Here is a 13,422-nt window from a genome sequence, read left to right as displayed (position 1 = left end):
CAGTATAATATACTCATGTAGACAAATGAACAAGCTTCACAATTACTGTAATTTATATTAGTCATTCCTTGCATAAGATGAAAAATATATATGCTTTCATTTGTTATATTGTTGGTCTATAAATGTTTATTGCTGCACGTATCCCTTGCTTTGCACTCCATTGATGGTCTTCATTCACCGAGCTGTTTGTTATCACACATTAGCATTGAGCTAACAGAATTTAGGGTAAAATTGTGTCTTGGATACAGGAAGCGGATCGATCGCAAGATTGTGCATATGTACTCGATGTTCTGATTATTATATAAAAATAGAAACAAGACGCATACACGCGAATGCTGGTGCAGGTTCAGGTACGGTTTTCTGCGCGAGTCCGGTTCTAAGCAACCCGTGTGAAATTCAGGACGGTGTTGCGAGGTGATAAAGTGGAAAGGTGGCTGGCCAGGAGGAAGGTGAGGGCACTCGCTTGGGAGCCAAAGGCATCTGCGTGGGCCCTCGGGGGGCCCCGTCGGGACTGATGAACAAACAGAGAACGACGACGAGGCTGCACTGCAGCGCCCAACCCGTCTAGACGTGTCTGACCACAGCCAACTGTTAGGAAGGAATGATCACATTTACATAAGTTACCGTGGCATTTAAATTGGAACACAGAAAGTTTATTTAGGCCCAATATTGAAAAGTCAGTTTCATGCAGTCTAAACACAGTATTCTGATTAATATTGCGAGTTAAGCAGCAAAATCCACCTGTTTTCATCACATCTTAGGGGGCGGCCATTTTGTCACTTGCTGTCAACCGTCATTTTCAATCGACAGCAAGTGGCAAAATTTTGCTGCTTAACTCAAACTCCACAAACAAAATATTAAATCAGAACGCTGTGTAATCTGTTCCAACATACGGAAAAAAACATAAAATAATATATTTTTTTAAAAGCACTTCTTTATAAAAACAGAGTAAAAAAAGAATTAAATAGAATGCAAAGAATTAAACCGTTTTCCACACATTTTGTGCTTCAGTTCAATGGACACTGTGCTGCACCTTCGGGTGTGCGCGCTTTGGCCACCTGGGGGCAGTATAATACAGACACACGACATGAAGAAGACAGTCCCAATTGCTCTGTAAGCTGCAGTAATGTTAGTTGAACGTGAGTATTGTTAATTTAGCTGTCACATGTCAATTGATTAAAAGGTCATAACGCCGTGACGCCGATGCTATTTGTTAGCCCGTCTACAGCTTCATTGTTTGTTAACAAGACTGTAAACGTGAACTGCTTAATTGTTTTGTTTTGTTTTGATATAATTTTTTTGTATTAAATTTTTGAATCATATTTTTTTGTCTGTTTTTATTTCCACTTTTATTGATTTGATTTTGGCAGTTTTGGTCCTCCATAAAGAACTAAAACTCACAAGTCGGTACACTAGTATCTAAAGTCACCACTGTGTTAGCTTGCCCAGTACAGCACGACGAGTAAGAAGTTCACCAAACAATATGAACGCAATCCATAGATATTTACAAGACAGTCTCCAACTCTTTCACAGACAAGGAAGAGTCCGGATCCGCTTCTCCGGGTGTCTCCGCCAGAGAACTTTTAGGCTCATCGTGTTTCTTGCTACCTCTCGCGTGCCTCGCAAAGACCCCCCCGGCCCCTCCCGACCTCCTCGCCGCCATCCCTGAGCTCTCGCATTCACCAGCCGCGTATCTGGGCAGACCGCTTTGCGGGTGGAGGCCGGCCTGGCGGGGCAGCCTGAGCCCCGCCCCGCCGCCTGCGCCGCCATAGCCGACCACGGCTCCGGCGAGGGGAAACGCTCGGTGATTGGCGGCGGACATGCAGACGCTGTGGGTGGTGGTGGCGTGCGACATCATGCCGCCATAGTAACAGCTGCCGCCGCCGTTACTGCTGGTTATCCGGGCTTTTTGTTTGAGGTCCAATGCTAGGCTTCTTCTTAGCCACGCCTTCTTCACCTCTGCCTGCACCTGGAAGATGGACGGAAGTCAGCAAATATGAAAAATGGAATAGTAGGTCACAAATATGCAAGTCTGAAAAGTCTCAAATCTTCATCTTTAAATTTCAAACAAGTCAAGTGGCAGCCAAGTCTCCGTCGTCACAGCCAAGCCATCGTCACAGCCGCAGTCAAGTCAAGGCAAGTCAGGTCCTGTCACGTCACGCTCGTTCCAGTTCAGTCACGTCCTGTCCTGTCACGACGACCAGCCTAGTCATGTCCTGTCCACTCACGACGACCAGTCTACTCACGTCCCGTCCAATCATGACGACCAGCCTAGTCCAGTCTCGTCCTGTCCTGTCACGACAACTAGCCTAGTCATGCCCTGTCCTGTCATGTCCTGTCCAGTCACGACGACCAGCCTAGTCTAGTCAAGTCAAGTCACGTCCTGTCCTGTCACGTCACGACAACCAGCCTAGTCACGTCCTGTCCTGTCACGGCGTCTAGTCCAGTCACATCCTGTCCTGTCCTGTCCAGTCACAACAACCTGTCCAGTCGAACTACGTTATGTCAGGCCCTGTCCTGATTAGCCTCGCTAGCGTTAGCCATTCCGATTGCTCAGACTCAATATTGTGCCGTGACGTCGTCCCACCGTTACCTCGCCATTGCAGAAGCAGTAGATGAAGGCCACAAAAAATCCCTAAAACGATAAAATTGACAATCAATTCCCAAATCACCTTCCTCAACACAACGAGACGCGACGTGTGGACTCTGTCCCACCTGCGACGAGTTGAAGAACATCTCGTAGTGCATCTGCACCTGCCACAGCAGCCCGGATACTTCCGTGTAAGGGAGAGCCATGAAGACCATGTAGTGGACTCCAAACAAGGGCATGAGCACCAGCGTGGACTTTAGAAGCTTCCTGAAGGGGAAGTTCCACGTAAAACATGTTGTGGGAGCGGTTAAGGGCAAGCAGGTCCCTGAAGGGAGAGATCCTCTTACCGGTATTGTTGACGAGGATCCAGTTTTCCAGTTTTGGTTTCCCATAATTTGGAGGCCAACACGCGTATGATATTGACAAACAGCAGGAAGTTCACCTGCACAAAGAGAGCATCAAAAATAATTCACTCATATTTTAATGTTAATATTTTTTCACTGGCCACTTCAATAGCTTCATATTCTATAAGTAGTACTTTTGATCAAATCTCATTGAATTCAATGACCAAAAATTGTGAACAAAGTTTTCTTTCTAACGCTGATGTGGCAAACTGCCATAGTACAGCGCCAACTACTGCCAAGGAGGACTTACTCCACGTCAGAATTATTTTTTTGCCTATAAAATAAAGCCGATATTGGTACTCGCACATCCCGAGTGACTACTATTGCATGTAACAATGTTTATTCCTGTGGTACCTAATGAAGTGACCGCCAAGTGTATTTTCCTTACAACAATGGCTGCCAGAATGGGAACTTGATAAATCCACTTCAGATTTCCAGCGCTGATGTCCCAACACCTACAAAACCAAACATGTCATCTCCAATTGTATTTTCAATTCCCGCCATTCTGACGCTGACTCACTGCGTGTCTGCCAGTGACGCCCGCACACTGACCCAAATGGACACAAACAAAGCCGGAACGCCTGAAAATAGAACGACGGCCATAAATCTGCATGAGCCCGCCTTCTCTTCCCGTCCCGAGTAGGCTTACCCCACCCGATGATGGTGAGGGCCCACAGGTAGTTCTTGTCAGAGAGGAAGGCCATGAAGATGAGGCTGTGTAGGTAAAGGCCTTCCACCAGGATCCAGTAATGGTTGGTTGCCAGGAAGTAAAGGAAAAAGGTGACGGCTACTTTGCAGCCAGCCTAAACACACACAAAAAACACAAAGAGAAAGCAAAGGATGTTTTCTGCTAATGCTAAAATTTAATTTAATTTCATTTCATTATTACTAGGTTATTTTTTGTTACTTTTTTCAAAGATATTATTGTTTAGTTTTATGGGAAATATTTTCTTCTTCTTTTTTCAGTTTTTTGGACACATTTTTTTAAAGAGTTTTTTTGACAATTTTTTTCTTCTTTTTCTTCTTTTTTTTTTTACTGTTTTTCAGAATAATTTGTATTCCGTTTGATAGCCTTTTCAATGTTTGTGCTGTTTTTCAGAATTGATTTTATTCTGGTTTTTGGACTAATATTTTTCCCCATTTTTCTGAATTCTTCTCTGCTTTTTCTAAATAATTCTTTTTTTCAGTTTTTTCTGAATACATATGTTTTAATGGCAGAAAATAATAATAAAAAAAAAACATGAAAAAAACATGAAAAATTATTAGAAAAAAAAAAAATCTAAAAAATACATGAAAAAAAATTTGCCGGAAAAACTTAATTTAATTATTATTATTGCCATGTCTCGCCCATCCCTATTGTTAATCCACCAATACAACACATACTGAATTCCAACTCCTAAATTCCTAAAACCCAAATTCAGACACTGAAACGCTTCCATATCGCCACCAATGCGAATATGCCCAAATATGGACTATTATCTTACCATGTGCTGCTTCTGCTCCCCGAGCTCGGCTTCTGCTTCCGCACCCTCACCGGAGACTGAGTAGAGCACCGCGTCCTTCACGAAGATGCTGACCGCTCGGCATATGAAGGATGTGAAGAGGTGCACGTGGATGTAGTTGCGGGTGCAGTGGAGCCGTCTGAAGAGATGAGCGATATACTTTACATTTGTACATACGTCAACTTTTTACGTCAGCTTCATCTTACTTGAAGTAGCAGAGGATGAAGACGGCCACCAGGAGAGACGCCAGAGAGACAGAGTAGCCAACGGTGTACATGAGGTGCAGTCTTTCAAACACCTTCTGCATGACAAAGACAAAAACACAAGACACATTTACTCGACCCATGGAGTCGACTTGTTGAATATTTATTCGATAGCACCTCTTCTTGAGTCCTGTAATTGGATGACAAGTAGGCGGTGCACTCGCTGTAGTTTGCCCACGTCCGGTTGATGACGGACACCTGCTCCCAGTTGCCGGACGCATCGCAGTGGCGGTAGGCGCGACCTGGAAACAGTCGGAGACGTCGACGCCATGTGAAAGGTTCCGAGTGCAGCGCATTGGGGGATGTTTGCGGGTTAATTAGAAGGCGCGCTACTACCTCCGTGGTTGAAGTCGTAGATGTACTCGGGACACCCGACTGACACCAGCTGACCGGCGCTGCTCCTCGGCCAGCAGATGATGCCGTCCCACTCGGGGATGCAGTCGCCTTCTGCAGCGCACCCCAAGAAGGTAAATAAATGATAAATCATAAAAATGACAACGGAAGCATATTGCATTCACGTGATGGGGGGGGGGGGGGGGGGGGTAATTCTGAGTAATTCGGTTCAGGCTTTATTTTTGTATTTTATTTTATTTCAGTTTTTAAAAAAAAAATATTTATTGGATAACATAATTTTTTTTATTTAGTAAAAAACAACAACATACTTTTCTGAAGGTCAGGAAAAAAAATTCATGGAGGACAGAAAAAAATATTATTAAAAGCAACCAATAAATCAATAATGTTCTGAAAAACAGGGGGAAAAATGTGTCCAAAAAATAACAATACATTTTTGGGGGGAAAACAGGGGGGGGGGGGCTGTCCTTATTCCAAAAAACTGAAAGACCCCCCCCCCAAATAGATTTGAAAAATGTCAACAAAAAAACAATAGAAAAAAATATTTGTTTAAAAGAAAAGGGGAAAATAGTCAGGAAAAAAAGGAAAAACATTCTAAAAAACACAAAAAAAGTTCCAAAAAAAGAAAAAATTGTCTGAAAAACAGAAAAAATTATTCTTTAAAAAACTTAAATAAATTATTCCATAAAAAAAATAATAATAATAATCTAGTCCCCTAAAAAAATGGGTCTCAAAAATACCCCCCCCCCCAAGGGAATACACAATACATTCTTGTACATTGTAACATCACAAATGGTTTAAAAAAGACAAATCTTATTTGTATTGTATTTCAAATAATAACTTACAATAAATAGAATAAAATATAAGGTGAAACCTGAAATAAACTTTAAGTCAATTGTGATGCCTCAAAATGTGTACCAAAATGTATATAGATAAATAATAAATAATTACTCACAATGACAGATCAACTGAAATATGAAATGAAATATGAAATGGAAAATAAAATGAAATCCACATTCGAACTGTTCAACTGGCGCTGCAGCATCTCGATGATTTGTCCCACGAAAGCGTTGAGGCGATCTTTCCGCTCATCTGCGTTTGCATCACAGCGTGAATGAGAAACGCTTTGCCTTTGTCTGAGCTTCCGCCGGCCTGCAGGATATGACCTGCGTTCACTTGTATCGTATCAGCTGCGATATATCACGACTGCAATAACGGCGCTCGCCCATTATGCATTCACTCTTCCTGACCTTCAATTATATTTACAAATAACCAAAAGCAATTTCGGTCATCTGCATTTAGAAACTTTAATGACTATCATAATAAAAGCAAAAGTGCAAACAGACCTTGCATGAGGGCCATTTGCGACTTGATGCTGTTTTCGCACTTGGCGTGAGCACCGATCAGCACGAAGATCTGCTCGTCCCGCGTGATGACGTCATCGGAGTCCACCTGTCCAGTTGGGAAAATGGACATTGCTTGTCAGATTGCGCGGGCGTGAGAGTTTACCACTTTCCGGTATGTGCGATATGTGAGGCTGCACAGGGCGCCATTTTTGGGGTGGGGGGGGTCAACACCCACTCAAACATGAACAAAGTCATTGCCGTTTGTAAGGGGAATTTGAGGAATTTTTTTTGTTGGTGGCCGTGTGCGTGCGCTTGCACAGAGCGCCATTTAAGCTATAGCTACTTGGAGTATTTGGATTTGATTCCGATTTTTTGGGTCTGCGATTGATTGACAATGATTTCTGCTACAATTTATAGCTGTACAAAGAATCATCATGATCTACTTCAGTCTGACTTGCCTATGCTAATTAGCGCGCTACTTTTATCACTCAAAAGAACGGCTATTCATACAAAACGCTTCAGGAGGGTTTTAATATTACTCACCGGCATATGCGCTTCCTACGCTGCAAAAAAACAACAACTTTTATTGACATAACTTGATCGTGACTTTTTCCTTCCACTCTCTAATGTGGCTACAACTGAACAGTGTATCAGAACACACGGAACCACACTGTCCCTCAGTGGCCAAATCGTGTACAACAAGAACAGCGCTCCCTGTTTTGTTAGCTATCTATGGCGTTTTCTATTGTGAGTTAGCATTAAGCTAACAGACTGTCATAACTCATTTGGTCAAATACGCAACGTGGAATTCGCTTTGTGTGATGTTTAGTTTGACAGCAAACTTCAAATGGGCGTGGCAGGAAGCAGTATTTAGACTTTGTCACTTCCCGCCGCTGACCACCGCCAAAGACAAACAATCGCAGAAATGTCGGCTCATTCACCATTTTTCACCAACTAGGGCAATCTGTCAGCTCTTCCGGAAGATTTTGATGAGCTGCCTCAAGGTGTTGTGAAATAGTTGAGAGAGGACGCGGTATGTGATGATGCGCCGCCAACCCCTTTTGCTTCCCACCGCCGGATAGGCTCTTAACCCCCGACGAACATGCGGCGGGACACAAGTGTGGCCTTTGTGTGCAAAAAATAAAAAAATAACAAAATAACACTGCGTCGGGTTATGAGTTCTCGTATAAAAGTTTTTGTTTTGTTTTTAGGTTTGAGGTTTTAGTTGCTTCACGGGATTCAATGTTAGCACGACCACCAGCAAGAGATCGCCATTAAATCTCTATTTTTTCTCTAAACATCTCAATAGTGGATTCGACGTCAAAGAAAAAGGTCAAGAAACCCAAAAGACACATTTCATTAAGCGGCCCATTAAAATAAACTGCCAGTAGGTGAATTTGGCTTTGGTTCGGAATGTTGAGCGGGTATCATTTGTTTTGAGAAAGCGAACGCTCAGCCTAAGTCAATACGGACATATTGCGAAATGCAATCGCGGCGGTGAATCTCATGTGGTGATTCCTGGAAGAAGCGTTTTTGCGTGTTGCGTGCGTTACAGACAGCGCAGCGGAAGCTCCAGCATGTGGTTTGACTGATGGAATATATCAGGTATGTATATGAGGGCTGTCCATACTTTTCCTCAGAGAAAAGATTTGATAAGTTAGTCACAGGGCTCGAGCTCACTGCCAAGTGGTTATGCCATTAATCGCCTCTTGAATACAGCTGTGAGTAACAAATGACAAAATTTAGCTAGCTAGCACATGAAAGTAAAAAGCCTGCCACAGTTTTTCTTTAGCCCCTTATTAGCATAATAGCTATTAGCTAATTAGCTATTAGCAAGCTAGCTCCATAGCAGGTAAACGAGCACCATGGGAGCTAGCTAGGCAGTTAGCTAGCTAGCACATGGAAGTAAAAAGCCTGCCACAGTTTGGCTTTAGCCCCTGATGCTAGCTAGGTAGCTAGCTAATAATTAACAAATAGAATACAGGAGGAGACTCAATTCCTAAAGAAAGAAAGCAAACAACAGTAGACTGCAATGCAGAAGAAAGAGGAACTCGTGTTTACGGCTTGAAGTGAAGCATTCTGGGACTCCACAATTAGCATTCCCGTCTGGGAATGTGGCGTCACGTATGCGCCATGTCACATTTCAAACGCATGAAAAATAAGGAAGGCGAGAGATTCGTCTTTTCAAGCTGGACGTTCAGTCACTATTTTGAGTGTGTCAGCTAAAGAAAATATTGCACACTCTGTGCTGTTGACACCATGTTAGACCCACAAGGCTGTGTGATTGTATGAGGTTCCCAAATTAATATATTTATAAACAATGTACATTATAAATGTTAGGTTTGCCATGGCAACATAAACATTCAATAAATTGCCTTAAAAATATTTATACGTGAAGTTTAGAAATACTTTTTTTTTTTTTAAACAAAAACAAGTAACCCATTTATGTTAAGTGAAATCCATGAGGACTCACATAAAATAAAATAATATAAAATAATTAGTAATAAATCTACAATGAGTAAAATAATTGAGTGCAATACGTTTGTGCTGATGTCCAGATGGCAATAAATTATCCGACAGCACTTTGCCCCCGTGTCCACAACTTTTAATTCTGAGGCCAAGCGAGCAGCTGGCCGAACGTCGTCCCCGAGATGGACGCTCGCCATCGACCCCGCCAAGATGAACTTTCGGAGGGTGAAAGGTGAAAGGTGCCTGGGCTGTCAGTGCAAATGGGGATTTGTGAGGAAAAGCAGACACCAGGTTATCATCTGATGCTGGAGATTGGGAGGTTTAGATGCCTGCCTTGTCGCGTGGCAGGTCGTGACTTTGGTCATGAGGCAACTAAACAAAAAAAAAAAAAACATTTTAATAATCCAACAACAAATGTTGGTCAAGACCCCCCCCCCCCCCCCCCCCCCCAAAAAAGGATACAGAAAAGTTTTTTTTTTGTTTTTTTTACTGCTACTTTAAGGCTGCTGCAAAAAAATAAAATTCAAATGTTTGTTTTGATTTGCGGGAGCAAAATTCAAGAGTTCTATTTTTCTTCAGTTCTTTTTTCAATTCGTCAAAAAACTGCTACTAATACTCTTACTGTCAAACTTCAAATAAAACACAATTACCGTACACATTAGGATTTTATAACAGCGCAAATGTACATTCTTCTATCTTAATACTACTTATATTGTTAAGAATTTTACCACCTGCTTGAGGTCTGCGCTCTAGTAAGGGGCCCGTTTGTTTGTCTTTGGATTTTAGAAATCAAATTAGACGCATGTCTAAAATACGGCTTCCATTGCTTTTACATCTCTGCTGAAAGCCCGCCATGTTTCCTGGAAAAACAAAACAAAAAAAAACTTCTCACTGCTCTGTGACATTTTCCATATTTGGCCTCAAGTCGGGAGTGGCATTTCTTACATTCATATGTCGCTGTGGGACAATGTTTGATTCATAACATTAAATGACATTTTAAAGTATATACTGTATTTTTTCAACCATAGTTTAGGGCTGGAGTAAAAAAAAAATATTTTTTTTTATGATTTTTTTTGACAAATTGGCACCCTTGCAAAAATAAAATAAAAGAAAATATGTAACCCTTGTCTGAGCTTGTACTCTTTTACCAATTTGGAATTGTATGATACAGTCAACAAGTCAATCAACTAAACATGAAAAGGGCCCCACTTACCAATGCTGTAACAGTTATTACACTGTGAAGAAGAACCAAAAGAGCAAGTCCAAGTCCAAGCAACATCCCGATGTCTTTCATTGTGGCAACTTCAGCTGGGTATTGTTAAATTTTCCACGTGAAACCTCATGTCCACTCATCCCAAAACTCTCACCTGAGCTCCTTTCCTCTTGACTGTGTTTTTTTTGTGTCGGGAAAAAAATTAACAAATTACAGTTCAGGGTCTCTTTGGTGCACCATGATTGTTCAGATTGTGATGTTGCTCCGCATGGCTCAGTGGACACAATGACGGAGAGCGAGAAAGGGAAAGTGCAGAAGATACGTGCTACCTTGTGGGGAGGAGAGAGAGGGAAGAAGCACTGGGGAGGACACCTCCTCCTCCTCCTGCAGTTGTTTGGAAGGTTATCTCTCACAAGAGGTCTCATCTTGACTGACACACACAGGACAATATCAAGTACTGTATACTAAACTTGCCTTTAGATATGACCAGTCCCCACCTTTTTACTAAAATAAATAAATAAATGATCATCAAACTTTACAATACGTATAGTATGGCATAAGTAAAAAAAAAAAAAGTCCAAGATACCCAATTATGATATGGGGCTTTTTCAGGCAAATTTGAATGAATTAGCCAAAAAATTACAAAATAGCTGCTTCAAAGGAAAATGGATGACGTGCTGTTCAAATTAATGTATGGATCATTGAAGCCAAGTTTGTCTCGCTGTCCAGTGGTGATACTGAGTGAATTTGTAGGAAGTTTTTGACCAAAAAAGGGCCGGTTTTCGCTCATGTGGAGAACCCTAAAATAGGTAATTAATTGATCGTATAATGATAATAAACAAAACAATTACAAGCGGGCCTAATTGTCCGTTATAGCTTTCCAAATTTTGGAGGCACGGTTCGGATGACGGAGAGGCGGTTGATTGGTTGAGAGCCAGGAAGTAAGTGGCATTCGCGTGCTGTGGTTGATGAATATTACGGAATTTATAATTTTGAGTTTTGGCGTGGGTCCGTAGTTATGGTTGAGAGTAAATATGTAAATAAAACAACTATTTGGAAAGACGTAATAAATATATAAACAACCATGGAATGCATTACACTGAATATTTGGTAATACGGAAGCCTGGCTTCGTCTCGCGTCATCATACCCGGAAGTGACGAGTTCATAACAAGGACGGTCTCACGTTGTCTAAAACTTGTAAATTATCGAACATTAAGCAGTCTTAATTGCATTCATTGTACAAAGTTTAGCAGAAGTAAGTTGACAGCCCGTTTGGGTGGAATCTGTATCGCCATGTTACTGTAGTCGGTAAGAACCGTGTAGTTTGTGTTTGTATGTGAAGGGCATGGCATGGCGGGGCGAGTGGTGCTGGAAGCTATCCGGACCGTGCGACCTATCGAGCGGGTTTGGAGGTGTCCTCCTTACCGGGCTGTGCACCTGAGCCCCGCCTTGTGCGCAGGCCACAACAAGTGGTCAAAAGTGAGACACATTAAAGGTCCTAAAGATGAGGCGAGGGGGCGAATGATAGCCAAGTTTGTCATGTTGATCAAGAATGTGGTGAAAGGTGAGCATAACTGGACGGATTAAAAAAAAGAAAAAAAAGAAGAAGTAGAAGCTTTTTAATCTCTGTTTATCTGAGTAATCATTTGCCTTTGCAGAAGGCGGACCCAATCCAGACATGAACCTCAATTTAGCCCATCTCCTGGAGCAGTGCAGAAACAAGAACATACCGAAAGCAACCATCGAGAATGTAATGAAGAATGCGGTGCGTTTCTAATCTTGGGTCATAATTCTATTCCATGCATCCATTTCCTAAGCACATTTCCTACACACTTAACCTCATCAGGATCGTGGGTTGAGGTGGCATTGACATTTGTCAATTAGCGTGCGCCTCCAATTACACGACAGCGCATGATAAAGGCCTTTTCTGTGTTCTCCGCCCACAGGAAAAGGCTAAGCCGATGTCACCGTTGATGTTTGAAGCTCGGGGACCAGGTGGATACCTTCTGCTCATTGAAGTCCTGACTGATAACAGCACGCGCAGCCTGCAGGACGTCAGAAGCATCCTCAGTAAAAACGGGTCAGGCGGGCTTCCAGTTTGTTTATTTCACTCTTGATTTTACAGCCAAAACATTTATCTTAATGTCACACAAAGAAAGGATTTACACAGCAGGTCCAATTTACCATTTCTGATTTAATCCCTATATATTTTTTTTTTGGGGGGGGCAATTTCAAAGCCATAATGTCATGTAAATAACTCCACACGCATCAACACTGGAATTTCAATATTGCTTTATATTGTCTTTTTCTTTTACAAACGAATGAAATCAATTGAATTGACTATTCTAAAAAGTATATAATTGCCTACAGATGCCACAAGATGGCAGTAAAGTACTACCTTCTCTACACTACACTCTGAATGGAATAAAGAAAAAACTGAATTGTAGTGTAAATCCAACCTGATAACTAATTCCATAACGGGTACCTGCCTGAACCAGGTGTGATTGTGTATCCATCCACAGGGGGGCGCTATCAGAGGGAGCCCTCTATAACTTTAACAAGAAGGGCGTGGTGGTGGTACCTGGTCAGAATGTCACAGCCGACCGAGCGCTGGAGCTGGCCATAGAGGCTGGAGCGGAGGACGTCCAAGAGACGGAGGACGAGGAGGACGAAGCGCCCCTCCTGCGGGTATAGCAAAAACAAATGAACCATTGTTTATCACACAAAGTACAAATACTTACTCTACTTGAGATTTTCCATCTGTACTCACTGACGGTGTTTTTTTTTTGGGTTTTTTTCTAGTTCATTTGTGACAATGCGGATCTGCGGAAGGTGCGGGCGTCCCTGGAGGAGCTGGGGATGAAGGTGATGTCATCAGACTCCGAGTTTGTTCCTCGCGACTTGTTGCCTCTGGACCAGGAGCAGCTGGAGGCGGCCTCCGCGCTCATCGAAGCCCTTAGTGACTGTCCGGACGTGGTTCGCATCTGGGACAATGTCCAGGCTCTGAGCTGAGAGGGTTTCATGAGACTCTGTGGACACTTTTGATGCTTTATTGTAAATAATAAGAACTGGTGCAAATTGTGGGCTTCTGTGTGTGGTATTTTGTTGTATTAATTAAAACAACTACAATAATGATTTCAAGTGGAAGACGCTTGACAATGCAGCAATAAAGGTGAAGGTCAAAACTGAAGGACAAATGTCATCACAGATCATTTCACCCTCGCAGCATTATTACAGCGGCAACAATGCAGTCAATAAGATAACACATTAGTGGTATGGCATG

General features: G+C 42.3%; 2 protein-coding genes across 5 annotated transcripts; one reads left to right on the top strand and one right to left on the bottom strand.

Annotated features, from left to right (window-relative positions):
• Window positions 1–767: 767 nt before the first annotated feature.
• Window positions 768–10,413, bottom strand: pth3r (parathyroid hormone 3 receptor). 2 transcript variants are annotated; one of them, XM_086065140.1, is made up of 13 exons: window positions 10,139–10,413; window positions 6,457–6,562; window positions 5,096–5,206; window positions 4,877–5,001; window positions 4,703–4,797; window positions 4,479–4,635; window positions 3,644–3,797; window positions 3,515–3,575; window positions 3,383–3,449; window positions 2,938–3,032; window positions 2,716–2,857; window positions 2,594–2,635; window positions 768–1,969 (listed from the first exon to the last, which is right to left on the bottom strand). In XM_086065140.1, the coding sequence occupies exons 1-13, from the start codon at window positions 10,217–10,219 to the stop codon at window positions 1,505–1,507; spliced, it is 1,701 nt and encodes a 566-aa protein (XP_085921266.1). In that variant the 5' UTR covers window positions 10,220–10,413; the 3' UTR covers window positions 768–1,504. The 2 variants fall into 2 exon arrangements, with proteins under 2 accessions (XP_085921266.1, XP_085921267.1); XM_086065141.1 differs by lacking the exon at window positions 10,139–10,413 and adding an exon at window positions 7,000–7,081.
• On the top strand, window positions 7,994–13,329 carry taco1 (translational activator of mitochondrially encoded cytochrome c oxidase I). Of its 3 annotated transcripts, none has more exons than XM_086065143.1 (6): window positions 7,994–8,061; window positions 11,482–11,703; window positions 11,798–11,904; window positions 12,086–12,219; window positions 12,662–12,827; window positions 12,942–13,329. In XM_086065143.1, exons 2-6 carry the CDS (start codon window positions 11,490–11,492, stop codon window positions 13,149–13,151), a joined length of 831 nt encoding a protein of 276 aa, XP_085921269.1. In that variant the 5' UTR covers window positions 7,994–8,061; window positions 11,482–11,489; the 3' UTR covers window positions 13,152–13,329. The 3 variants fall into 3 exon arrangements, with proteins under 3 accessions (XP_085921269.1, XP_085921268.1, XP_085921270.1); XM_086065144.1 differs by lacking the exon at window positions 7,994–8,061 and adding an exon at window positions 11,271–11,394; XM_086065142.1 differs by lacking the exon at window positions 7,994–8,061 and having other exon boundaries at window positions 11,268–11,703.
• Window positions 13,330–13,422: the final 93 nt, after the last annotated feature.

The sequence above is a fragment of the Leptonotus elevatus genome, chromosome 20 (assembly GCF_054856555.1).
Source record: "Leptonotus elevatus isolate MCC_2025b chromosome 20, RoL_Lele_1.0, whole genome shotgun sequence".
In the NCBI taxonomy this organism is placed as follows: Eukaryota; Metazoa; Chordata; class Actinopteri; order Syngnathiformes; family Syngnathidae; genus Leptonotus; species Leptonotus elevatus.
This window is presented reverse-complemented; position numbering and strand designations above follow the sequence as displayed.

Bases quoted from the DNA above. Each gene is read 5' to 3' on its own strand.
- taco1 (XM_086065143.1), top strand. From the start codon at position 11,490: ATGGCGGGGCGAGTGGTGCTGGAAGCTATCCGGACCGTGCGACCTATC. The intron at 11,704-11,797 runs GTGAGCATAACT...TTGCCTTTGCAG, and splicing joins GATCAAGAATGTGGTGAAAG to AAGGCGGACCCAATCCAGAC. The intron at 12,828-12,941 runs GTATAGCAAAAA...GTTTTTTTCTAG, and splicing joins ACGAAGCGCCCCTCCTGCGG to TTCATTTGTGACAATGCGGA.
- pth3r (XM_086065140.1), bottom strand. From the start codon at position 10,219: ATGAAAGACATCGGGATGTTGCTTGGACTTGGACTTGCTCTTTTGGTT. The intron at 5,207-6,456 runs GTCTGTTTGCAC...GGTGCGCTGCAG, and splicing joins GCAAATGGCCCTCATGCAAG to AAGGCGACTGCATCCCCGAG. The intron at 4,798-4,876 runs GTGCTATCGAAT...TTTGTCATGCAG, and splicing joins ATTACAGGACTCAAGAAGAG to AAGGTGTTTGAAAGACTGCA.